The 26,526-nt window shown below is 38.7% G+C and overlaps 1 protein-coding gene across 1 annotated transcript in view; it reads left to right on the top strand.

Moving 5' to 3' along the window:
• Positions 1 to 26,526, top strand: part of Stpg2 (sperm tail PG-rich repeat containing 2) — a 403,074-nt gene that overhangs the window by 139,011 nt on the left and 237,537 nt on the right. Inside the window, exon 11 of the mRNA XM_028760343.1 lies at positions 15,480 to 15,639. Within this exon, the coding sequence (XP_028616176.1) occupies positions 15,480 to 15,639 (160 nt within the window). The remainder of the gene's footprint in view (positions 1 to 15,479; positions 15,640 to 26,526) is intronic.

The following is a 26,526-nucleotide window of genomic DNA, read 5'->3' as shown; positions in this document are numbered from 1 at the left end:
CACACACACACACACACACACACACACACACACACACACACACACACGTTCGTGCACGGAATTCATTGGAATGACTTGAAGGCTGAATTCTAACTAATCCAACAATGGCCAGCTATGAATGGAAAGTCCAAGAATCTAGTAGTTGCTCAGTTGCATAAGTCAAGTGTCTTAGATCATCTTATGTTTCAGTTGGAATCCCAAAGAAATAAACTCCAATGACAGCAAAGGAATGGATGTGCTGGCAAAGTGAAGGCAATCAGGTAAAGAAGGAATGCACCATTCCTTATTCTGTTGTCCCTCTATAAGCTTCTAGCATTAGGTATGGCCCAGATTAAAGGTGTGCTCCAAGATCTTGATTAAAGGTGTGTATAATCCAGCTTCAAGATCTAGATTTAAAAGGTGTAGTATTCCATCTCAAGATCTGGATCAAAATCCCATGTCTTCTAGGCTCAAGATTTCGATCAAAGGTACATTGTCTTTCTACCTCATGATCCAGATTATAGCTGTCCCCTCCATTTCTGAATTGTAGTTCATTGCGGTTATAGTCAAGTTAAAAACCAAGAATAGCCATCACAATAGTATAGTCTTTCCTAGAGTTTCTAGGTTTAGTCCAGCGTAGCTGGTACCTGTATTTTGTATAAACAATTGTGTCACTGAGGAATGTACTATTAAATTTGATGAGAAATGTAATATTAAATTTGTTACTAATTTTATGTCACCTCTATGGAGTTGTTTAGTGTTCTGTATAAACACTACTTAAGTCTCAAAGAAGATGGAGTATTGAAATTGCATTTCATTAGTCTAAAGATAGTTTTATGGACACAGGGGTTCAAAAGTATAATTTATCCTTCCCTATTGAGATGTGCAACCTGTGGTGGCTGGAGAGATTAACAACATTGTCAGTGGTTAACAACATTGACTGCTCTTCCAAAGGTCCTGAGTTCAATTCTCAGCAACCACATGACAGCTCACAACCATCTATAATTCCCATTATAGATGCCCTCTTCTGGTGTTTCTGAAGACAGCTACAGTGTACTCATATAAATAGTAAATAAATACATCTTAAAAAAAAGATGTGCAACATGTGTCAGCCAATAATTTGAAAAACTGTTATTCATCAGAGACTGTTAATATAATAGTTTCCTCTCTCTCTGTGTGCCGACAATATACATTCTCTGTGGTCCCAACATCCTTCTCAACTCTGTCTCTTTTCTCTTCCATCATGGTTATTCTTTCTTGCCAACATCTCTCCTCTGTTTCGATGTAACCAAAAGTATTTTTGAAGTACTTAATAGGATTGCGGTTTATTTAAAACTTGCAAAATTTAATGTGGATCATTGCCTAGTGTTACCATGGCTCAGGCAGCTTCCAAAGTGTGTGCTTCTGTAGCTGTATCACCGAATACAGGGAAGCAGTGCTTATGTGCTTCATGACCGGCATGGTGGTCACAGATGGGTGAGAGCTCCAGAACTGTCCTAATTCTGAAAATCAGGTTGTTAATATAATCTAGGGATTTTGATTTAGAGTTCTGTAATATTTCATATAAAAGTAGCTCTTGCCATCCTGGACATGTGTACATAAAAGTGGGGTTCATATGGGTTCTAAAAAGTTTGAATATAACAAATTTCTGACATCTTACTTGTAAATATTTTCCAGAGAGTTAATGAATACGAACCTTGTGTGTTTAAATCTGTACATTCCTCACAAATCACACTCGAAATTCACATCTAAATTTAGCAGGATGATTATAGTGTCTGAATCTGTCCAACCAATTCTGAGATAATTATGTCTCTTTTATAGTCATTTTCTTCCTATCACACTACATGTTACAAAAGAAGCAACTTGTGAGTTAAAAGCAAACTTTTTCTCTAGTTAGTGATGTCTGCTTTCAGTTTTTCTTCAGTAGGATTAGTGTATTTGAGGAAGAAGACTCTATAGATCACTCATGTTCATTCTTTTCTATAAAACCAATGTTAAAGGCAGTTTTGAAAATGCAATAATCAAAAATAAAAATCTACTCTACGATATCAAAGAGAAGAAAATGGATCTCGCATCAACTATTAATCAGATTTTACTACCTAGAGACTCAGGGTAATGTCTCTTTGGGGTTAATCTCTGAGGGAAGCCTGATTGGATCTCTCCATTCTTGTTCTCAGCTGCTGAAGCCAACATTGTATTAACCGGTGCTGAAAACAGGAACCTTGTTAGGGAGAACAGCAACTGAACATACATTCAATATGAGATTGCTTACAGGCAAGACATTTATGCACTCTGTGTGTGTGTGTGTGTGTGTGTGTGTGTAGTGCTTTCAAGAATTAGTGGCCTGCCATCATAGGGGACTAAGGAACAAGGTTAAGCATGAGTGCCATGTTGCTATAGACTCATTCATTAACGCATGTGTTTACTTACTGGTTAAAATTTATTGATCAGTATTTACAGGGACAATTATCTTCTTTGAAGATATAGTGATGAGCTACGTGGATACTTTCCCACTAAAGACTATATATCCCCAATGTATATATCCCTATATGTATACCCCATGTGCATAAACCTCATATTCATTCCTATTGATATATCTACGTACATACCCCTATGTGTTTATCTCTACATGTATGTCTCTATGTGTATATCCTTATGTATATATTTTATGGATATATGTGATGGGTTCTATTAAACAAAAGGATCAGAATTTGTTATTTATTTCAAGTAAAAATGTAAGATCTGTGATTTCTGAGGGCACATGACAGGTAAGACCTAAATGATAAGCAAGAACGAGAGAATAGGGTCTCTGGAACTGAGTCAGTTGTGAAAGTGCTCACTGTACAAGTATGGTTACTGAGTTAGGACTCCTAGAAACCATGTAGAAAAGTAGATAGGCCCTTGTAATCTCATGCTTAGTAGAATCCCTGAGGCTTGCTAGGGATTGCCAACCAGTCTCATCAAATGGCTGAGCACGATGCTCAGCAAAGGTCTTGCCTCAAAAATTAATGTGAAGGATGACATAGATCTCTGGCCTCCACACACATGTGCATACAAATACCATCTCCAGCCACTCCAGGCACACATCAAACTAGAGAATAAAGTTAGTCATGCTTACATGAAAAGTTTTGCCAAGATACTCAATATCCCGATCAGTATCAAAAACAAGTTGAGTTTTGACGTTCCAATAACCCTAAAGGCATAGAACTCTTCTGATAGCTGTAGGTCATTAGCCTACATTTGTTCTTTTCCTTCTTGCTATGAAAACCCCCTACTGTGTCTGTGAGAACAAGGAACCAAGGTAAAACAACTACTCGACTCATTCCCCTGCAGGTATATTTTTAAACAAAGAAAGCAAACTTTTCTAGATGTGACCTCCAGAAAAGTTTGAGTGAATTTCGTGTCAGTTCATGAAGATATAGTAAAATATCTTCTTTGCTTTTGACATTTCCCCTTTTCCTTTCAAAACCGAGACTGTTGTGAAAAGAGCTGTGGGCAGTATCTTGAGATTCTGAGTAAGAGGATCACAATCTAAATGTGGGAAACTTGGAAAAGCCGAGATGCTGAGTGCCGTCAGAGCCTCTGATGCTGGAGGTTCCTGCTTGGCGTTTCACTCTTTTCAGGAAAGAGAACAATGATTTATCTGTGTGTTTGTAGCATAGATGGAAGATTTGTTTGAGAAAACTTTGTATCCTACTCAGAAACTTATCTTTTCATTGTCCTTATTCTGACAAGTAAAATAATGAATAATAAAATAAATATATTTATTCAATACAATTTTTATGTATATACATTTGTATAAACAATAAATAATAGCAATTTTCAGCTAGAGCGCTAGGGTGTTCAATGTGCTTCATGAGAGATTCCACTTGAGTTGAATTTTTATGCAAATCTGTTTTTAAGCAAGCAGGAGAAAAGATTTTAAGGAAAGTTTTTCTCAAACATTTTCCTATAAAGAATAGAGGATCATAAGGATTTCTATAAGGTTTGCTTCATGTTTAAAATACAAAAAGATTTATAAATTTTATTTATTTATGTATCTACCCATCTATTGTAGTCTATCCATATCTATCTATCTATCTATCTATCTATCTATCTATCTATCTACCTACCTATCTATCTATCCATCCATCCTATGTATGTATGTATGTATCTATCCATCCATCCTACGTATGTATCCATCCATCCATCCATCCATCCATCCATCCATCCATCCATCCATCCATCCTATGTATGTATGTATGTATGTATGTATGTATGTATGTGTCTATCTATCTATCATCTATCTATCTATCTATCTATCTATCTATCTATCTATCTATCTATCAATTTATTGTGCGTGTATATGGGTATGTATGCCATGACACATGTATAAAGATTAGAAGATAGCTTGCAAGTGCTTGCCAAGCCACCATTTGCTTATTTAAATATTCCTTTCATGTTTTATACATAAACATTTTAATCATGCTGATGGGTCAAGAAATATTTAGTGATTATAGTTGTGAATGCTTTACCTCATTATCAGGGTCTTCTTGTGTTAAAAGGATGGCATTAGGTAAAAGAGATATAAGGATTATCATCTAAATGATTTTATATGGGAGAAAGACAAGGAGTGAAAGGCCAGCTTTGTATTGTTAGGTCTGGCCAAAAAAGTATCACTACTACAAATAGATGAGGAAGAGTAGCTTGTTGGACAGTTGGAAAGCTGAAATGCCTCACTGGAGAAACCAAGTGGAATCAATGGTTTTTGTTTTTTTGGTTTTTTTTTTGTTTTTTTGTTTGTTTTTTAATTTAGTTATTTTCCTTATTTACTTTACATCCTGCTGCCTCCTTTCTGGTTACCCCTCTCACAATCCTCCCCCACTCCTTCTCTTAGAGGATGGGGGCCTCATTGGGAGAGGAGGCACCTACCCTGGCACTTAAAGGCCAGAACAGGCATCCCAGCTAGTAGAATATATCCCACACACAGGCAACAGATTTTGGGATAGCCCCCACTCCAGTCATTCAGGACCCACATGAAGACCAAGCTGCACATCTGCTACACATGTGCGGGGAGGCCTAGGTCCAGCCTGTGTATGTTCTTTGGTTGGTGGTTCAGACTCTGAGAGCCCCAAGGGTCCAGGTTAGTTGACTCTGTTGGTCTTTTTATGGAGTTGCTATCCCCTTTGGGGCCTGCAATCCTTCCCCCTATCCTTCCTTAAGAGTCTCCAAGTTCCATTCACTGTTTGGCTGTAGATCACTGCATCTGTCTGAGTCAGGTGCTGGGTGGAGCCTCTCAGAAGACAGCATGTCTGCAAGCATGAGTATCATTAATAGTGTCAGGGACTGGTGCTTGCCCATAGGATGCATCTCAATTTGGGAGGGTTATTGATTAGCCATTCCCTCAGTCTTTGCTCTATCCCCCATGCCTGCATTTCTTATAGACAAGATAAACTTTGAGTTGAAAGTTTTGTGGGTAGGTTGATGTGTATCATTCCACTCGGGTTCCTGCCTGGCTACAGGAGGTAGCCTCTTCAGATTCCATATTCCCAGTGTTGTGAGTCACAGATAAGATCACCCCTACTGATCCTTGGGCACTTCCCTTATCCCAGGTCTCTGTCTAGTCCTGAAGATTCCCCCCCACCCCACCCCGCCACCTCTTCACCCCTATCAGTTGCAGATTTCCATTCATTTTCATGGCCATCTGACCATCTCTCCTGTTGTTCTGTTCACTTGGTCCTGAGCCCCTCGCCTCCATTTCCCTCCATTTCGCGTCTACCTCCCAGTTCCCTCCCTCCATCTGCATCTTTTGACTACTCTATTCCCACTTCTACATGAGATTCAAGCTTTTTCGTTTAGGCCCTCCTTCTTGTTTAGCTTCTTTGTGTCTGTGGAGTGTCACATGGTACCTGTATTTTATGGCTAATATCCACTTATAAGTGAGTACATACCATGCATGTCCTTTTGGGACTGGGTACCTCTCTCAGGATGAGTCTCAAGTTCCATCCATTTGCCTGAAAAATTCATAATGTCTTTGTTTTTAATATCTGAATAGTATTCTATTGTGTAGAAGTATCGTATTTAATCCATTCTTTAATTGAGGGACATCTAGGTTGTTTCCAGTTCTTGGCCATTATGAATAAAGCTGCTATGAACAAATTTGAGTAAGTGTTTTCAAGGGATGTTGGAGCATCATTTTGGTATATGTCCAAGAGTGGTATCTTGGCCCAGGAGCAGGGTTTTGAGGTAGACCTATTCCCAGTTTCCTGAGAAACTGCTAAGTTGATTTCCAAAGTGGTTGTACAAGTTTACTCCCAGCAGCAATGAAGCCGTGTTCCCCATGCTCCGTATCCTCTCAGCATGTGGCATCTCTTGAGTATTTGATCTCAGCCATTCTGATGGGTGCAAGTTAGAACCTCAGAGTTGTTTTGATTTGCATTTCCCCGATGACTAAGGACTTTGCACTTTTTAAAGTGCTTCTCAGTCATTGGTCATTGAGTTTCCTCTGTTGAGAATTCTGTTTAGCACTGTACCCCATTATTTAATTGGGTTATTTGGGTTGTTGGAATCTAACTTCTTGAGTTCTTTGTAGATTTTGGTTATTAGCCCTCTATCAGATGTAGGTTGGTGAAGATCCCTTCTGGACATGTATGCTATCCTAAACTTTGTCTTACAGAATCTTTGCAGTTTCACGTGGTCTCATTTATCAATTGTTGATCTTAAAACCTGAGCCATTAATGTTCTCTTCAAGAAATTGTCTATTGTACCAATATGCTCAAGGGTATTTCACACTTTCTGTTCTGTGAGATTTAGTGTATCTGGTTGTATGTTGAAGTCCGTCAACCACTTGGAGTTGAGTTTTGTGAAGGGTGATAAATATAGATTTATTTTCAATCATTTACATATAGACATCCAGTTAGACCAGTACCATTTGTTAAAGATTCTTCATTTTTTTTCCCATTTTGTGGTTTTCACTTCTTCATCAAAATCATGTGTGTATGAGTTTATTTCTGGGTCTTAGATTCAATTCCATTGATCAACATATCTGTTTCTGTACTAATACCATGTAGGTTTTGATTAATTTTGGTTGAAAGTCTACTTTATTAGATATTAGAATGGCTACTCCAGCTTGCTTCTTGGGTCCATTTGCTTGGAAAACATTTTTTCATCCCTTTACTCTGAGGTAATGGCTTTTTTTTTGGGGGGGGGTGAGGTATGTTTCTTGTATGCAGCAGAATGAAGGATACTGTTTTGTATCTGTTCTGTTAGTCTGTATCATTTATTGGGGAATTGAATCTCTTGATGTTGACAGATAATAATGACTAGTGATTGTTATTTACTATTATTTTGATGTTGGTGGTGTGTGTGTGTGTGTGTATTTGTGTTCCTTTTTTGATATAAATTTTGCTGGAATTACTTATTTTCTATGTTTTCTTGGATGTAGTTTCTCTCCTTGAGTTGGAGTTTTTCTTCAAGTATTTCCTGTAGGGCTGGATTGCAGATAGATATTGTTTGAATTTGGGTTTGTCTTGAAATATCTTGTTTTCTCCATCAATGGTGATTGAGAATTTTGCTGAGTATAGTAGTCTAGGTTGGCATCTGTTGTTTTTTTAGAGGTTTCACGATATTGTGACTCTAAAAGCTATGAAGATGAGCTTTTCTAGCTTTTAGAATATCTATTTTTATTAATCATTTTATTTGCTTACATTTAAAATGATATTCCCCTTCCCAATTTCCCCTCCATAAACCCCTCATCTCATCCCCCTTTCTCTTTGCCTCTGTGAGGGTGCTCCTTCACCTACTCACCTATTCCCACCTCACTGCTCTAGCGTCCCCCTGTGCTGGAGCATGGAGCCTCCACAGGACCAAGAGCCTGCCCTCCCATTGATGCCAGATAAGGCCATCCTCTGTTACATAGGTATCTGGAGCCATGGATACCTCCATGTATATTCTTTGGTTGGTGGTTTAGTCCTTGGGAGCTCTGGGTGGTCCAGTTGATATTGTTCTTCCTATAGGGTTGCAATCCCCTTTAGCTCCTGCAGTCCTTCCCCTATCTCTTCCATTGGGGTCCCTGGGCTCTGTCCAATGATTGGCTGTGAGTATCTGCATCTGTTTTGAGTTAGGTGCTGACAGAACATCTCAGGGGACAGCCCTACCAGGCTCCTGTCAGCAAGAGCTTCTTGGCATCAACAATAGTGTCAGGGTTTGGTGTCTGTAGATGGGATGGATCCCTCTGGATGACCTTTCCTTCAGTCTCTGCTTCATTTTTTTGTCCCTGCATGGACAGGAACAATTCTGGGTTAAAAATTTTGAGATGGTTAGGTGACCCTATGCCTCAACTGGGGGCCATGTCTATCTACTGGAAGTGGTCTCTACAGGTTCTATTTCCACTTTGTTGGGTATTTTGGCTAATGTCATCCCTGTTGGGTCCTGGGAGCCTCTTGTTTTCCTAGCATCTGGGACTTTCTAGTTACTAACCCCAGTTTCCCATCTCCCACGGCTACTTATTTCTATTCAATTTCCTGACCCTCTGTACTTCTCTCCTGTCCCTTCCTATACCTGATTCTGCTCTACTTTTCCCCTTCCCTTCTTCCCTCTCTCCCAGGTCTCTCCCTCCTTCTCCTGTGATTATTTTGTTCCCTCTTCTATGTATGACTGAAGCATCCACATTTTGGCCTTCCTTCTTCTTAAGCCTCATATGGTCTATGGGTATTCAGAGCTTTTGGTCTAATAGCCACTAATAGTGAGTACATACCATGTGTGTTCTTTTGTATCTTGAGTTACCTCACTCATGATGATTCTAGTTCCATACATTCGCCTGTAAATTTTATAAAGTCATTGTTTTTAATAGCTGAGTAGTACTCCATTGTGTAAATGTACCACATTTTCTGTATCCATTTTTCTGTTGAGGGACATCTGAGTTGTTTCCAGCTCCTGGCTATTATAAATAAGGAGTTTCTGGTCTTTTCCCCTTGCCAGTTTAAATAGTCTTTTCTTGTTCTGTAGATTTTGTGTTATGATTATGTGATGGGAATATTTTCTTTGCCCGTTCAATCTAATTGATATCCAATAATCAGTGAGTATTCTATAAGCTTCTTGTGTGTTTATAGGCATCATTTTCTTTAGGTTGGAAAAGTTTTCTTCTACGATTTTGTTGAGAATATTTTCTGGGCCTCAGAGCTGGAGCTCTTTACCTTCTTCTATTCCTATTATTCTTAGGTTAGGTCTTTTCATGGTATCCCAGATTTCCTGGATGTTTTATGTCAAGATTTTTTTTAGATTTAACATTTTCTTTGGCTGATTTATGAATTTCTTCTGTTGTGTCTTCTACATCTGAGATTTTTCTCTTCAATCTCCTGTATTCTGTTGATGACGCTTGCATGTGTTATTCCTGTTCTCTTCCCAAGGTTTTCCATCTCCAGGATTCCCTCAATTTGTGTTTTCTTCATTGCTTCTATTTCCACTTTCAAGTCTTGTACAGTTATCGTTGGGCTGTATGGTTCAGGACATGCAGGTCTGTATACTAGGATCCACATGCCTGTACATTTCAGAAGCCTCAGCTCCGATGAAGACTGGAGGAAAAATGGTAAGAGAATGGACGTCCCTCTGGGATAACTGGCTGCACAGAGCAGCTTGGCTTGGCCCAGAGGGCTCAAAGAGCAGTGGGGGTGGGGAGGAGTCGAATCAATGGTTTTTATCATACCGTTTCTGTCTATGGTACTTTTTGTTTTTTCCCCCTCAGGCTTATGTGTCATATGATAGCACACAGTTCTAGTTCCTTTAATAAAACAGAATAATTATATAACCTATTGTCTCCTGTACCAAGAGAACATGCAAAATGAAGCCAGGGTTTTGTTTTTTGCCTATTGCTTATCATTAACAATACAATTGCACTTCTGTCTTTAAATGTTTTTGTCTTCTAAAGTAAGATATACTGTTTTCAAATTAATATATCTCCACAGATGTATGTTTACCATGATGAATATTAGAGATGCTGAAAAAAAGCAAGGACAACATGTTCTTAATTACAATCTGTAATGTGTTTAACAAAGATGATCTGATTATCATCTGAATGTCTTCTGTATAAAGCCTCAATTAAGCAATGTGGATAAGTGTACTGGTAAATTGCTTTAATCAAAGCCTTTTGCATATTCAAACGTACGTCAGGATATTTATGACCTACACAGTTTTCACTGTATATATTTGACTAAAGATTTTGATTGAGAGCTTTCGTTGAAAGCTGGAAGTCTTTTTAAGTCACTTCACAATATGACAAACTTTTGTCAAAGAGTTTTTTTTTAAATTGCCTTTCATAATTATGTATTTGGGACACTTAGGCTAAACTCTTAGCCTGAAATCTTGAGCTATTTTGTTATATCTCTTAGCCATGAAAGAACAGCTGGAATAAATTACACATTATACAACAGCATAAAGTCAGTTTTAGTGTAGACCATAGTGAGTAACATTTAAAGATAAAATATGATATATATAAGAACTATCACCAGAACAGAAAAGGTAGAGGCAATGGGCCTGGTTTGAGCATTTGAAACACCAAAGCCAAACCCCAGTGACACACTTCCCTAATGTCTAAGTATTCGTACATATGAGTTTATGGGAGCCTTTCCTATTCAAACCAGAACTCCTAAGCAAGTGCTCTGGATCCCACAGTAGGACGAGGTTAGTATCTGCCTTAATAAAGTTTCCATGCTAGTGAAAGGACACGGCCAAATTCAACCTGGAGAGGAAAGGGTTTATTTCATCTTACAGCTTGTCATCCATTAAAAGTCAGGGCAGGAACTCAAGGCAGGAACCAGAAGGTAGGAACTGAAGCAGAGGTCATCAATGATGAATGTTGCTTACTTGCTTGCTCTTATGGCTTGTTCAGTCTGCCTTCCTTCAGTACCCAGGACCACTGTCCAAGGGGTAGCATGAACCAAAGTGGGCTGGACACTCCCACATCAATCACTAATTAAGAAAATTCACTACATAGTTGCCTACAGACCAGTCTTCTGGAAGTGTTTTCTCAACAGAGAGTCCCTTTTTCTAAATGACTCTAGATCATGTCAAGTTGACACAAAACTAGCCAGCTTCAAAGTATTTTGTTTGACTTTTGCTATAGTGTGGATCCTGAGAGCCACTTAGCTGCAGGAGAAATTCTCTCTGCTTTTCCAACCTCAGTCTTTTTTCCTGTTGTGGATTTTCATATGCTCCACAGTAAGCAGCAACTGTGGTTTTAGCTTCCCTGACTTTATTCTTGTATTCTTGTCTATGTGACCTTGAAAAGCTCTGTTAATTCCACCTTCCCTTCGATTAATCCTTGACAAAGCCTCTCTGGCCTTTGCTGAGACCTAGTAAATGATCACAGGGAAGCAAACAACCTGAAATCTTGGCTCGCTCAGAAGTGCTCCTTCTCTTCTTGAGTTTGGTGCATAAAATCCCCTTGCCTTTGCAGCTCTCCCATAACCTTAAACAAGGATTAAAATATTACCAGTTTTAAAAGTTGATACACAAGTATTCAGATGAAAAGCAATTCAGAAATAAATAGTCTCTGTCAGTATTTTTCAAAGGTTAAATTTACCAGAACAATCTAATTTTATTTGCAAATGCACAGCTGCACACATAGGTAAAATGAATATTGACGTAACTACATCAGGAAATAAACTCAGAAGTCAAAATGCATTTACTATACTTAACTAATTAGGTAGGGTGCAGTTTAAAAGTTGGAATCTTATAGGCCATTTTGTAGTGCTATATTTCAAGAGAAAACAGTAAATATCACAAGAACAAATGTCAGTCATGAAATGCTTCCTTTCTGTTTGGCAGCCACCATTAGATGGGCTGAAATGGCTGATACAGTAGGTTCAGATGCTATGGAGAAAGAAGCAGTCGTATGGTGTGCATTTCCCCTGAGGCTTCCCTGATGACAGTAACACTACATCTCTGGATCCACAGGTCTCTGTGACTGACTCAGCCTGAAAATGCTCGAAGGTCACAATCCTAGGCCAAAAGAGGCTATGTGAAAATATGCATTGCTGTGCGTCCTGGTGGCCAGTTTCTCAGTGTGCAACTTGTAGCAAGCCTGTCCATCCTGGTGTTAACCAGCTAAATTTGTCCAAAGTCATTTCAGAGGAGAGAGAGAGATGATTGTCACTGTGAGATTCTGAGGTCCTTGAATTCTTACTGGGTTGAGGATGATGCCACATGTGAATTTTTGAGATTAACCTCATCAATTCATTTTATAAAGCTACCAAAAGAAATCACCAGAGCAGTCCATGAGCACAGGTATACATACATACATGCATGCATGCACACACACACACATATATACACATACACATGTATATATTACTCTGTTGCTAAAAATCAGGTCCAGTTTTTGTTTCTGATTTGTTATAGCATGAACAATAACTCATGAATCAGATGCTCACTTAATTTGTTAGCTGGACTGAGGATTTTCATAGTTAAGTCAGTGTTGGTAATGACAGTGTTGGAAAATTAGAGCCCACGTACAGCTTCAGACACTGGGGACAGGACAGACAGGGAATTTCATATGTCAGACTCTTAGCACACACTGGAATTAGAACATTCTGATTTTGGATGACAGCAGGAAGTGGCACCTGAGGTTGTAAAGTGAGCAAATTTAATGCTTGTGAATATGAGGAATTTTCCACTGGCTTTCTACTGGAGAGTATTGAATGAAAAGTGATTTGGATTCAGTACCAACAGGTGGACTCACTCTCCTGCATGGTGGTTGGAGCCAGTGAATTTAACTTCCTGGGATGCTGCTTAACAACTTACCTCCTCTGAGTTATTTTTTTTGGGGGGGGGAGGGTGGGTGGGTGGGATGGGGGATTAATGTATTAGAAGGTTTCCCTAACAATGTCTTGCCAGCATCTCTTTTCTGACATGTGTGGGAATATCATTTAGGGTTTCATACAGAGTCATCTAACTGAAGACTGTGACAGTGATGGTAGATGTGTGACTAACCTTAGCATGCTGTGCTAAGAATCTACAGACATCAAGTGGATGAGTGTTGCGTAGGGTTCTTGCCTCTCGGATGAGGAAGTCAGGCAGTTCTGATTTGTCCTTGCTTTGCATTTAAACATATACTTTATTTCATCAGACCTCTTGGATCTCTCATTTCTGCTTCTGTCTGTTGTTCCTGGGACAAGTACCCACTAGTTCTGCTGGTCTCTTCACTGGAATGAAATGCTAATGTTCTCTGTTTCTTTGAAAAGCTAGGGTTTAAGCCTATGACCTAAATTCATGTCCTAGTTTTAAAAGAAAATGAGATCAGAAAAATGAGAATCAGATATTTTTAGCTTTTGTGTTGGGAAGAAGATTCTACTGCACACACACACACATATATATATGTATATGCGTATATATGTACATATGTACATATGTACATATGTACATATATGCGTATATATGTACACACACACATACACACATATATATGTATGAATGAACAGGGTTCAAATACTGGTTATTCTGGTGAGTCTTTTCAATTTGACACAACTAGAATCACTTGGGAAGGAAATCTCAATAAAGAATTGTCTGTATTAGTATTGCCTGTTGTATGTCTGTGACAATTTCTTAAGTGGGTTAGTAGAAGCATGAAGACACACCCTTCTTGTGGTTGGTACCATGTCCTGGGATGGACCCTGGACTGAGTAAAAAGGATGGAGTGAGCTGAGCGCTGGCAACCTCGAATGCATTTATTTTGTCTCTTCCTGACTGGATGTGACTAGTTGCCTCAGGTTCCCACAGTGATTTCCAGCAATGACAACAGCTATCTGGAACTGTACTCTGAATAAACTATTTCTCCTTAAGGATGTGTGTGTGTGTGTGTGTGTTCCTGTTTTTAGTCGGGGTATTATATCACAGCACTATTAGTGACACTAAGCCACTGGAGACAGGCCAAAACTGAAAGACCTGAGGAGTGTCCATTCTGTCCGTTCTTCATGTTGCCGCCTCGTCTCCTGTGCGGTATAGAACAGCACAAGGACGCTCTTATCTATGCTCTTACCTACACTGCACTTTTCCCGCCACGGTGCTTATTCAGGACACAAAGTATTGGAATAACTTCCATTCTTACTACTTCACAGCGTTCCATGTTAGTTACAGTAATCACCATCTCGGGATAGTACTTAACAACTCTTGTTCAGACACAATGCAGGTTAACCATAGACAGGATGAGGTAAGTAACATTAATAAGCAAGCAGGGAGGAAGTTTCCAGGGCAGTATAACTGTTAATGTTTTCTTCTGTGGAAAAAAACCACGAAGAAAATTCCCTAGTCGTCTGAACCCTGATTGGTTAGCTTTGTGCTTTAACTTGCATTGAGATTAGTTTTTCTAGAATGATAAGATTACAGTCACATGCTCTCATAGTCAAGTACCAGTTTTCTTTTCATTTTTTTAACCTTTTAGACCTGTTTTATAATTGTACTAATCTCATGATATAAATAATTAGCTTTCACTCCATGAAATAGATGGAGGATCACAAAACTTGGGTGATTGTTGTAGGGGCACACAGCAAGCAACTGGCACCTGAACCCCTCCCTCAACCACACACTTTGTTATGGCTCACTAAATCATGAAAACGTAGACCGTATAAGTGACTCATCATTAGTCTTTATGTGTACGGGTATTTGCTTTTATATATACCTGTGTATCACACGCATGCCTACCGCCTAGGCAGGCCAAAAGACAGTTTTGAATCCCCTCAAACTGGAGTTACAGATGGTCACAAGCCACCATGCAGGTCCCAGGGCTTGAACTTGGGTCCTCTGGCAGAGCTTCAGTTGTTCTTAACCACTGAGCCATCTCTCCAGCTCCAAAATGTTTTGGTTTCACATATATAAGGTGACTAGATTTCAAAATAATACAGCATGTAAAATAATTTGCGCAGAATTCTTTTTTAAAGTTTTCATTGAGATAATTAGATAATATTTCAAGGCATTAATTATGCACCTAGTACATGACATTTGTATTTTAGTTTAGACTTATTCTTATAATTAATATGTGGTTCATGTTGATTAAAATGCAAATGTGGCTGATACCGTTTAAAACAGTAAGTGATGGGAGCAGGGTCTTTCCGACATAATTGGAGCCTATTAAGAATGAAGGAATCAGCCTCATTTTGTAGAGTAAGTCAGAGCAGCGAGGCAGGGACAGCTTTGCAGCTGGTGAAAACACATGCTCATTGTTCGGAGCCCTGTATACAATTCAGTATTCATCATTAAAGCTGTAGGTGAGCATCTGACCAATGTCGTGAGTCCTACTCTTTAAAATATTCTAACCTTACATTTCCTGATTCTGTTTTCCTTAATTTTGGATAATGAATTATAATTGTATTCTAATAGCTTTGGTGGAGTCTCCATTACAATTTTGGCTTTTAAGTATTTTTATGTATTTTTAACGAGTGCTTTTTGAAGTGTGGAATTTGTCCAATATGTACCTGGATATCTTTTATATACGGTATGCTTATGGTTATCCTTTACATTTTTTTTCCTAGAGTCTTCCAGCTCCTGGCCGCTATAATGTTCAGAAATCATATGAAATGACCCAAATTAAACATAGGTACATGCCACCTCGTAGTTTGGTGGCTGCAAAAAGGCATTCCTCTTTCCTGAGTGCAGCTCCTCGGTGCCTGGGAAAAATTGCTGACGGTCCAGGTAAGGCTCCCTGCTCTTTGAGGCTGTGGGAAGTCATATGAACAGATGATCTCAGCATATTCACACTGATAGCCATACAAGTGCATAGGTTTGCCCCCCAAAGATAAACAGGGAATAGCGAAAAGTGGAAGACTTTTGATTTCCAAATGTAAAAATTTGCCAAGGTGTTACTTTCCTAATTATTCCAAAGACATTTTATCTGTTTTATCTAAGATAATATATTCATCTGGCATTCTATTTGGGAAAAACTCAGAACTCTTAACATATTAAAAGTGATTAAAGGAGAAAAGTACTTTCCCCTCATTTGGAGAAATTAGTATAGTAGAAGAAACATACCCCAGTTACATAAGCTACTTATGTTACTTATATAACTTATGTAATATTTTCAGATATCAAGAGAACAGTCCTAGTGGTCAGCTTTGTCAGTTTACTGGATTGTGAAATGCCCAAGGCACTGGGAAAGTAGAGCTGGAGGCGTTCCTGTGAGTGTTCTCAGGCAGGATTACTGAGGCCGGAGGCTAGCCCTGAATGAGGATGATGGCATCTGATGGGCCGAGGTGACAGAATAAATGAAAATGCAAAAGGAGAATGCTAGCAGAGTATGGGTCCACGGAGACAACAACAAAGGGTCTCCATGGGCAGTTGACAGGGTGTGGTCTTATAACTGTCTTCTCTGCCATCGAGGGCTGCATCCTCCGATCCACGAGACTAAGAAGCCTACTTTTCCCTCAAACTTCTTGTCAGGGTTAGGTCAGAGCAGCAAGAGAAGCCACTGGTCTGGCACTAAGTCAGTTAGTATACACACACACACACACACACACACACACACACACACACACACACACACACAATCTCAAAGCCAGGCAGACGACAGGAACAGCAGGAAATGTTTTGTCATGATGTGAGCAATTTATACTGGATCTTTGGATAACATGAAGGAAAATGGTGAAGCAACCTTAAGAAACTTTCTTTTTCTAGAGTTTTTAGTGCGAAACTAAAATAGAAGATGATAAACTGTCAAATAAGTGATAGAATGACTCAATTATACTTTAAGTTGAAATGTAAGTGTTCTTTATCTCTTGCTCTCTCTTCCTTCCTTCTGTCTGTCTGTCCTTTCTTCCTTTCATCTGTCTGTCCTTCTTTCCTTTTTCTTCCTTCATTTTTCTTTCCTTCCTTCTGTCCATCTCTCCTTCCTTCCTTCCTTCCTTCCTTCCTTCCTTCCTTCCTTCCTTCCTTCCTTCCTTCTGAGCTATTGTACTACTCTTACATTGTCAACTTTCAGATCTAAATCAATCTTAAAATCTTATCTGTGAGTGTTGACGCTTCCAAATTGATTAGAATGACAAAAGATTCTTTGTTTCTTTTGATATGTGTGTGTGTATCTATCATCTATCTATCTATCTATCTATCTATCTATCTATCTATCTATCTATCTATCTATGTATGTCATCATGATCATGAGTTTTCTGTTGTAAACACCACATTTCTGCTTGAGTTAATAGTTTTAAATTTTGCCAGATACAAATGTATTTGTTCCCTTTCAAGAAAGAATAACTATTTTACAGTGAAGTTCAGTGAGACTAGTTCAGTTTGTGTGTTGTTGGTGCTTGTCTTATGAATGGTGTCCTTTCATATCACCCGGCTTGTTAGAAATAAAGTAGCAAAAAAGTTTACTCTGCTTGCTATTTAGCCATTGGTAGTTTTCTTTATTAATTTTAAAATATTTATTCTTGTTTTATATGTATTCATAAGTGCCTCCATATAACTATGTCCACCGGTCACATGCCTGGTACCTGTAGAGGCCAGAGAATGACATCGGGTTCCCTGGGGCTAGAGTTACATGCAGTTGTGAGCCAATGGATGTGGGTGCTGGGACTTGAACCCAGGTCCTCCTCGAGAGCAGAAAATGCTCTTAACTGCAAAGTCACCTCCCTAGACCTTTGTTTTACTTATATATCTCTAGAAAGAAATTTTCATGTTAAATCTAAAACTCATTATATATCAAATTATTTTACAGTACTATGCTATAAATAAAAATGAAAGTGTAAGACTATTTGAGTTTTAGAGTGTGTTATACATGTGTGTTATTTGTTATGATATTATTTCGAGGAGTTTACTTTATAGAACTAAAGAAAATATATTATTATGTTTCTAAACGCTTAATAAAATCACAACTTAAAATTAATTTCTTGGCTTTTTATGTGTATAAATAAAAAATAAAGAACAGAAGTTGATAAACATATGAATAATCATAAGATTCACAGATTTATAAAATATGTATCTTGACTCAGCATCTTATTGTCATGTATTTACTTTAAATGGCTTTAGAACTTTAACAGATATGGAAGGGTTTTGTCTTAATTACAAAGGAAGCCTTTTCTTAGAGTGCATATATTTAAGAAAGATAAAACTCATCCTCGTCAGTCCAAATTAAACAGGGAAAGAGTGTATTTGCAATCAGTATGCTGTATTCCATTAAATGTTGTGTAACCAATAAAAACACATTAGAACCACTTAATGAAGAAATTATTAAATGAGGTGTATCACATTATAAAGCAATCTCCTTTTATTACTCCAAGTTTTAATTCATAGGTATGTAAATGATTTTGTGATTGATCCAGCTCAGGTAATGTGAAATTGCTAAGTGGAAAAGTACTTAAATACTACTTTACCTCTTATATTGACCTGCTTTGGAACATTTACTGGAAAAAAACTTAGAATTTTAAAGAGAAAATAGATGGTGAAGACATTGTTGTAAGTGGAAAGTTAGAGACTCCTGCTTAAAGGTGGGTGTGTAACTTGCTATCTGCATTCCTAAAAGGCAGGTTGGAAGAGTGTTTCAAATATATATGATGTCTGACCCAAAATTTTATTTCTAAACTTACCCAAATGAGATGCTCATAACTTCAGAATTGCTGATGACACTTATCAAATGGAAGTTAAAATGTTTAATTTCCTAAATGAAATGCAAGCTTCATTTGAGTAGAGCTCTACAAAAATCTAGAAATGCTATATATTTTATAAGATTGAGAAATCTCATCAAAAAGATACATTTAATTCATTTGTTCACTGATTTTATTTGCATTCTAAGAGTCTCTTATGTGTGGGTGTGTGTTAGGCATCAGTACAGCAGCAAACAAAAGACAAGCACCCTTGTTCCTCAGTGCTCGGTTTCAGGTACAGTATACACCTACTGAGTGAATGAGACACACGGAGAAATAGAGGACAGCCAGGAAAGGATGGTGCAGGCTGACAGGCATATATTGTAAAGGCTGTGGGAGAAGGTCAAAGACAGAAAGAGGGCCGGGCCTTTAGAGTGAATGAGTCCTGTCACATCATGTTATAAGAAAAATAACCTTTGAGTGACTGACTACCTAAGGCTTGTTAGAAAGTTTGTTTTTCTTTTTTCTTCATCAACTTAAAAATAGCTGCTCAGGTCAACAACATGGTTCAACAGGTAAAAGCACTTAGAAGTTGGTACCAGGGACTGTGGTCTTGCTATGATAGACCTAACCATGATTTTGTTTGAAGGAATATGGGTTTTGGAATTTTGGATTTGGAAAGTAGTGGAATGCTTTTAGTGGGACTTACTGGGCAATCTTAGTAGGAATATGCAAGAGGGAGATTTGAACCATGGGAATCTGGCTCAAGAGGTTTCAGAGGAGAAGAATGTTAGTAGGTGGCAGAGACTTTTTTTTTATGGTATTTTGGTGAAGAATGTGACTGCTTTTTTCCATTGTCCAAAGAGTTTGCCTGAGGCTAAGATGAAGAGATTTAGATTAATTGCATTAGTAAAGGAAATCTCAAAACAGCCTGGTATAAATTGTGTTGTGTGGTTACTGAAGCTCCCTCTTATGAAGAACCTTATGATGAAAACAATCAAGAAGGGAAAGGTTAAATATAAAGTGTATGGACCAAGTATTAAAGGGGCCACAGGAAGTAGAATGGAGCTGAATCCAGTGTTCAAGGAGATAAACAGATTCATGGAGTGGTGACCTCAGGGGAAGATTCCATCCAGCTAAGCTTATTGTTTGTTCACCTTTGAACAAGGAATAGTTGTACTTAAGCACTATTATGATTTGGATTTTGCTTTCATTTGGAAATATGGAGATATGGTTATGTGTCAAATTGACAAGGGATGGATTGTAATGGATATTCTTGTTTGTCAACTTGACTATATCTGAAAGGAACTACAATCCAGATCTTGTCCAGGCATGGTGGTACACACCTTCAGTCCCAGAATTCAGAAGACAGAGGCATGTAGATCTCTGAGTTCAAGGTCAGTCTACAGAGCAAGTTCTAGGACAGCCAAGCTTAAGCAATGAAGGAATTGGAAAACAGAGAGCTGGGATGACATAATAGGAAAAGGGGAGGGGACATAGTTCTAGCCCCAGGAAGCTGCAGAACTCATTGGCTTTGACCGTGAGCACTAGCTTTAGAGACAAGAATAGAAGGAGTTACTTGGACAATTAACGCTAGTTAGCTGGAGCTAGACATTTAGTGGCGATTAAGAAGAAACCAGCATCAATGAAGTGAAATTTTCTGGAAATTGTTTTCTGATAGCATAAAGAAGCTGTGTTCCAGAGATAGCCAAAGATGTACCTTGTGTTGCAGCTGGACTTGCTAATTGGTAAGAATCACCCAGGTGGTACTTGTTTTGAAGGCATGAAGGCATCATTGTGAGAGGCCCTGGAAGGCCATTGGTGAAGGTACAGCCTCAGTTGTAGTTGACATCCCAGGACTGAAGGGGTCATGCAAAGGAGTTGAGGCTTGGCACCATGAAAGGAGCCTATGAGAGGCTACTGGTGAAGCCTAGTTGCAGTGGAAGTCCCTAGCGTATTGGAGATGCCAGTAACATGAGATGATCACCAAGAACAGCAGCAGCAGTAGAGTGGAGTTGGCCTGAGCCTAGAGTGCTACAGAGGGCAGAGCTGGAGATGTGACCAAAGCACTTTGGTGGAGCCCAGAAGATCATGTGTGGATACCAGACATTGGAACAAGAAGCTATGAAATTGCCTAGGAGACCTCACAATGTTAGAGATCCCAGAGCATAGGGATACCTAAGAAGAAAAACTGCTAACAGGGGGTGGAACTAGTTCAAGAGAAAGAATTGTGTTGCAGTCAACAATGCTGAAAGGAATTAGACATCAGACATGGAGATGCAGAGTTTGGAGTTTGCCCAGTTGTTTTTTGGTCTTGCTTTGGTCCAGTGTATCCAGATTATGTTTTAGAATGGCAATGCACATACTGTGATGTTACAAGTATGTGACCTGCTTTTTAATTTTGATTTTATAGGGGACTACAGTTAAAAGATTACACAAATTTCCGAAGAGACTTTGAACTTTGTACATTTAATATTGTGAAGTGTGTTGTAGACTATGGGATCTTTTGAAATTGGACTAAATGTATTTTCCATCATCCTATGGCTAAGTATGGCCCCATAAATTCATGTGTTTGAGCAAGCCTGTGGGTGGCAGGGTGTGGAATTTGGTAGTTTGGATATGCTTGACCATAGGGAATGGCAGTATGGACCTGTGGCCTTGTTGGAGGAAGTGTGACCTTGTTGGAGAAAGAGTGTCACTGTGTAGGTGGGCTTTGAAGTCTCCTATGCTTAGGCTCTACCCAATGTGGAAGACAGTCTTATGGTTGTCTTTAGATCAAGATGGAGGAGAACTCTTGGCTCCTCCAGCACCATGTCTGCCTGAATGCTGGCATGCTTCTTGGCATTCAGTCCTGCCATGGACTGAAACTCTGAAACTGTAAGCTAGTCCCAGTTAAATGGTTTCCTTTATGAGAGTTGTCATGGTCATGGTGTCTGTTCACAGCAATAGAACCCAAACTAAGACATCAGGTTTGATGGCAAGTGTTTTTACCCACAGAGAGTCTCTTTTCAGTACCCCTATCATCTGTCTATTCTAGTTTTACCTTCCTCAGATTATCCATCCCTCCTCAGAGCCTTACTTCATGCCTAATCTCTTCAGTTATATGGATTGTAGCTTTGTTATTGAAGACTAAGCAGCTAACATTCACTTAGTATATACTTGTATACATGTAAAAGAGTTTTAGTTTTCAGTTTTTGGTCAGTTTGTGTTTTCTTTATTGATTCTATTTGCACTTTCATGTCTTGAACTGTTTTACTGTTTTACTGTTTGCATTTTCTTAGATTTCATTAATAGATTTTTTCTTATCCTCTTTAAAGACCTTGACAAGGACTTTTGGAGTCCTTGTCCTGTGTTTCAGTTAGACTGAATTTATCAGGGCTTACTGTAGTAGGAATGCTGGGATATAGTGGGGATGTGTTGCCCTAACTGTAATTGACTGTTGTTAGGCTGGTGTCTAGGATTTTGGGTCTTTGATGACTGGAATTTTACGTGCAGATACCTGTTTTTGTCACTGTTGGATGGTTCATATTTTAGTTTCTGTTGCTTTCTCTGGTTCTTAAGCGAGTGTGGAGGCTATGGGTTGCCTAGTAGGGAAAGGCTCTGAGATTTTTCCATTCTGACCACTATGGGTCTCAGGTAAATCTTGTTTTATGTATTGAGAGCTGACAGGTAGGAATGGGAATAGTCTAGCAAGAGAAGAGCTAAGAGGGCCCACAGGAGGGAGGAAAGTTGGATGTGCCACCAGGATCTGCTAGACCCCCTGTCTGTAGCAGAAGTCTGCCACAGAGAGGATTGGCATTGGAGGACAGGAAGGAGGATGAATATGGCCTACCATATTCTCTGGTGGGTATGGTTAGTGGGTTTCCAGGAAGTGCCTTTAGGAATTAGTGGCAGAGAGAAAGGAATGGGGTGATGGAGGAAGACTGTAGGAAGAGAGTGATCCCCTGGGGATGGGGGTAAAGAGGAAGAGAACTCTGTATGCATGTGGTCTGCTACACAGAAGGGAATAAAGACTGGGGGATTTGAATTGGAGGAGAGGAGGGAGAATGAAGATTCCTTGGCCAGTTTTATTCTCAAATTTTTGAATGATGAAAACCTTTGAAACTTAAAAGTATACTTATTTGTAGAGACCCACTGTTTGAGTGAGTGGTTATCAGAGCAGCGAAATGCATGTAAGATAATATTCATTGCTTAAACCAATCAGGTACTGATTGACTTGTGCAAGTATAGATCATTTCTCAGGAAGATAACATTGTCATTTCTGCATCGAATTCCCAAAGGAAATTATTTTAAGAAACAAATATAATTTATCCTAGAAGTTAATTGAACATATTCTATGAAGCTGGCTTTTTTTTAACTCTTTTAATAAACATAAGTAATACCTTTGATATAAAAATCACTGTAGTGTGAAAACTAATTATTTCTTCTATTTTCTCACTGACTTGTAATATTCTAGTTCCCAAAGTACCATAAAGCTTGTCCAAATGTGGCGCTTCCCTCACATTGAGTGCTGTTAACAGATTGCTATAAACATGGAGTGTTTTTTTTTCCCCTCTATAGCTTCAGGAATGCTTCTGAGCTACTTGAATGCATGGTAATTCTGACTAGAGAAAAAATGATAAGATCAACTTTTGGAATATGTTTAGTTTATTATAAAATATGAACTAATTTCACTACCTTTTCAATCTCAAATTATGTTTGTTTTTTTAGATATTCTAAAACATATTTTAAATGCTTCTTAATTATACACAAGTTGAGAATGATTTTTACTAAGCATAGATTATAGTTAAAATTATCTACATATTAATTATATACAGATTACTGTTTTTAAAATATATATTTAAAATATTTTCTGGGAATATATTTTGATCATATTCTTTCCCCTCTCCCAACTCCAAGATTCTTCCTGCTTTCGACCCGCCCATCTTCATATTATTTTTCTTAATAAAAAATAAAAGCAAACCAAACCAATGAATCAACCATCCATCCATCCATCCAACCAACCAACCAACCAACCAACCAACCAACCAACCAACCAAAAATACACACAGAGTAATATGGAATCTGTTTTGTGTTGGCAAACTACTCCTGAGAACAAGACTTGTCCTGGAGTGTGATTGATAAATTCATTGTCAATTAACTGAAAAAAATTGATTGTCCCTCTCTCAGAATCCATTGATTGAAACCAGGTTTTCAGTTAGGTTGTATTTGTGTTCATTTCCCCTTCTTCACACTGGGATTTTATCTGACTTGAGCCTGTGGAGGACTTGTGCATGTTGTCACAGTCCCTGTGTGTTCATTTGTGTATCAGTGCTGTTGTGTCTGGTACATGCTCTTTTTCTGGAGTTACCCACCTACTACCTCTGGCTCTTACAATTTTTCAACTTCTTCTTCAGGATAGGTCCCCAAATCTTGAGGAAACTATGATAGATATTCCATATTATCCGAGTGCTTCAGAATCACTCACTCTGCACATTGTCCAGTTATCTGTCTCCATGTTAATCCTTGTCTACTGGTAGAAGAAGCTTTTCTGATGAGGATTGACTGATGTGTGTAGCAATATGACATTAGGAGACTTATATATTGTTATGTTCACTTAGCAGAATAATAGCAGTATGCTTCCTCTAGGGCATATAGACCGGTCTCAGGTATATTGCTTCATTAGCAGTATCAGATATGAGTTCTATCTCATGGATTGTGCCTTAAATCAAATTGAAAAGTGTTTGGCACTCTTGTGAAATTTGTTCTATCGCACCAGTGGGTACATCATGCAGTGTCACCGTTGTAGCTTGCTGCCTTTGTAGGTAGGTGAGACTGATGATTGCTTTCCTTCCCCAATAGGTTCATTGCTGGTGGAAATGTGAACTGGCACAGCTACTAACATGTGTGGAGGGTACCCTGAAATCTGAAAACAGATCTGTCATAAGATCCGGCTATTTTGGGTTGTGAGTCTAGCCTTTTGCGGAGCCACCTCTGTGCCTAGCCTCACAGACTTGGCATGCCAGGGTGGGGGGATAGTAAGGGGACCCCTACCACCCCCAGAGGAGGAGGGGAGGGGGAAATGTGCAGAAGGTTTGTGGGAGGGGGTGACCAGGGGTGGGCAGTGAACAGGATGTAAAGTGAATACGTAAGAAAAAAATTCAATTCCACTGTAATAGACAAATGTAAAATTGGGGTCGTGATATTGATATGATTGCAGTTTTCTTTAAGTTGATGTATCAGTTGAGTGCAGAACTAATAAAAATAACTTAAGACATAAAAAGAAAAAAGTTCACCTATGACACTCTTGGACATAAAGTATTCTATGTTTTACTAAAGAGATATTTGCTCATCTATGGTTACGATGCTGCTCTATGGTAATAGCCAGAAATTGGAAACAGACTAGATGAATGGATGATGAAGATGTGGTACATTTATACAACGGAATATTATTCACCTGTTAAGAAACCAAATGGAGCTAGAAATAACCATCTTGACTGAGGTAACCTGACCCCTCACAAGACAAATGCTGTATGTTCTCTTCTATATTTGTATCTTAGCTTTTAAACTTAAGATATGAATATATGCTTCAACCAGAATATCTATGAAGGTTAAATAGCTACTAAGGGACAGAAGAGAAAATCTCCAAGGAAGAAAAAACAGAATATAGTGTCATACACACATAACGGGGAAACTAGAATAAGAGGATTAAACAGAGAGGCTGATGGGAGGGCAGGCTAAAGGAGGGAAAATAGTGAGGGGTGACCAACACTAAAGACCTTTTGAAAAGTCACATGGAAATCTGCTAATGTAGAAGCTTCCTAAAGCAAACACACATATGAAAAGAGTTTAAAAGGAGTTACCAAATAATAGCAGAGACAGTACCCCAACTCCCCCACCCCCAGCACCAGGAACAAGTTGTATCTTTTTGAGTCATGGCTAAATAGTACAGATATCCAGTAGCATTCCGGCTACTGCCAGTGTTATTAGTTAACTGACAGTAAGACCCTGCTGCTCACCACACCACAAACTTACATCGTGGGACATAGACGAATTGAGCTGGAGCTCAACTAGAAGCCTCCCCGCTACAGACTGAAGTTCAGAGAGCTGGAAGCTACTGTGCTCACTTTGTAATGTATGTGCTCAGCAAAGGCTTTCCTTTCCTTTCCTTTAGTCATGCAGCGGAATGAGTACGCTTATCATTATATCTGCATGAATCTCAGTGGAGCAGAAAAGTTAGTTGAAAACAAACTTGCAATCTCAACTCTTTGTTTCCTTGAACATCACGGGCAATCTGAAAGGGTTGTCCTTTCTATCCCTGACTGGACATTGCTTAGCCTGTGTTTCGGTAGTTCATCAGTGTACCCTCAGCCCTAGTGCACCTGTTCTTGTCTGGAATTTTTTACCAGCTGGTTTCATGGCTGTCACTCATAGCATGTATCTTTCAGATCACGGTGTCTACCTTGTTCTCTCTTGCATCATGGTCCCACTATGTAATCACAATCATTTCCTGCCTTGTCTTTAGCTTCACAAGTGTATGTGTGCATACTATGAAGAGACCATATAACTCTTTTAAATTATTTTATTTTTATTTGCATTTTTATTTTTTCAATTAGCATATAAAACATCAGATTTCATTATGACATTTTCAACACATACTTAGTGTTGACTCATCCTTCTCCCTTGGTATTTTCTCCCGCCCCCATACTTGTACCTGATGCCCTCAGTGGTCCCCTTTCCATGTTATGTCGTGTGTGTTGTATCACCCTTTCTCCCTCATGTAAAGCCTCTTTTCACATGATAATTATCCCCTCATGGACTATATCTGTACGTATCCTGCACATATGAAAAGATGTTCATAATATGCACATATGTAAAATCTGGAAGCTATCATATCTACTAATGAGAGGGAGTATATAGTCTTTCGGAACCTGATATTCCATTCTTAATATAATGATTTTTAGATTTATACACTATAGTTTCTATAGTTTCTTCAAATTTAATTTTTCTCTGTGTCTGAAATAAT

This window comes from Grammomys surdaster, unplaced genomic scaffold (assembly GCF_004785775.1).
Source record: "Grammomys surdaster isolate TR1022 unplaced genomic scaffold, NIH_TR_1.0 126531, whole genome shotgun sequence".
Classification (NCBI taxonomy): Eukaryota; Metazoa; Chordata; class Mammalia; order Rodentia; family Muridae; genus Grammomys; species Grammomys surdaster.
The sequence above is the reverse complement of the archived record's forward strand: the minus strand, read 5'-3'. Positions and strand labels throughout refer to the sequence as shown.